Here is a 985-nt window from a genome sequence, read left to right as displayed (position 1 = left end):
ATAAGTTCTATAAGCACTGCCCTCAACCCAAAACATTCTTGATTACACAGCTGTCCTGTCTTGCTAGAGAGTAGATATAAAGCCACAAGTACTTGGATCACCCAATGAAAAATACATATATATACACATAGGGGAAGCTTTGCACTTTCTAAGAGGAATAGCTAAGAGGCAAATGTCTCCATTTGGAAAGAGGGTTTTTTGAAACTTCAGTAGGCGATCAGAATAGGGCTCCCTGGGAGGTTGGGAGTAAACTCTAAACAGGTATCACTCAGAATCCCAGGCCAGCTGACAGAACAGCCAGAGGTCTACTACTGTATATAAGCAGTAGAACTTTAAATGTTACAGTTTAAGGGCCGGCCCGGTGGCGCACTGGAGAGTGCACCGCTTGGGAGCGCGGTGGCGCTCCTGCCAAGGGTTCGGATCCCATGTGGTGACCGGTTCCTGCTCACTGGCTGAGCGCAGTGCGGGCGCAACACCGAGGGTTGCGATCCCGTTGCCGGTCCCCGGTACGGGCGCGACACCGAGGGTTGCGATCCCGGACCGGTCAGTAAAAAAAAAAGACAAAAAGGAAAAAAAAATGTTACAGTTTAAGCACNGAGGGTTGCGATCCCGTTGCCGGTCCCCGGTACGGGCGCAACACCGAGGGTTGCGATCCCGGACTGGTCAGTAAAAAAAAAAAGACAAAAAGGAAAAAAAAATGTTACAGTTTAAGCAGCTTGACAGTTTTCATTGGTATTGTAGGATCTTTTTTCCTTTTTTATTTGGTGCCTTTAAAAGATGAATGGAATAAGTGCTTTCCGAGATTTGGGGTAGTTCGCAAACATCTTGAGGTAGAACCTAAAAGACAAGAAATGAATGATTAGAAATGTAATGCAGTGGTACACAGTTGACGTTTGCTGTGTCTGAAATCCTTCTTGCAAGTCAACCTAGTTATTTAGGGCCTGACTATCCCAGATGGTCATTTGTACATTTCTTTCTCCTTCCC

The 985-nt window shown here is 46.1% G+C and overlaps 1 protein-coding gene across 1 annotated transcript in view; it reads right to left on the bottom strand.

Moving 5' to 3' along the window:
- Positions 1 to 700: 700 nt before the first annotated feature.
- SRD5A2 (steroid-5-alpha-reductase, alpha polypeptide 2 (3-oxo-5 alpha-steroid delta 4-dehydrogenase alpha 2)) overlaps positions 701 to 985 on the bottom strand; it is a gene marked incomplete at its 5' end in the record, with an annotated part of 54,259 nt that continues 53,974 nt past the window's right edge. The window contains one exon of the mRNA XM_008591872.1: positions 701 to 837. Within this exon, the coding sequence (XP_008590094.1) occupies positions 771 to 837 (67 nt within the window). The remainder of the gene's footprint in view (positions 838 to 985) is intronic.

This window comes from Galeopterus variegatus, unplaced genomic scaffold, assembly GCF_000696425.1.
Source record: "Galeopterus variegatus unplaced genomic scaffold, G_variegatus-3.0.2 Scaffold7358, whole genome shotgun sequence".
NCBI lineage: Eukaryota > Metazoa > Chordata > Mammalia > Dermoptera > Cynocephalidae > Galeopterus > Galeopterus variegatus.
Note: the sequence above shows the minus strand (reverse complement) of the source record. Positions and strands in the feature narration are given on the sequence as shown.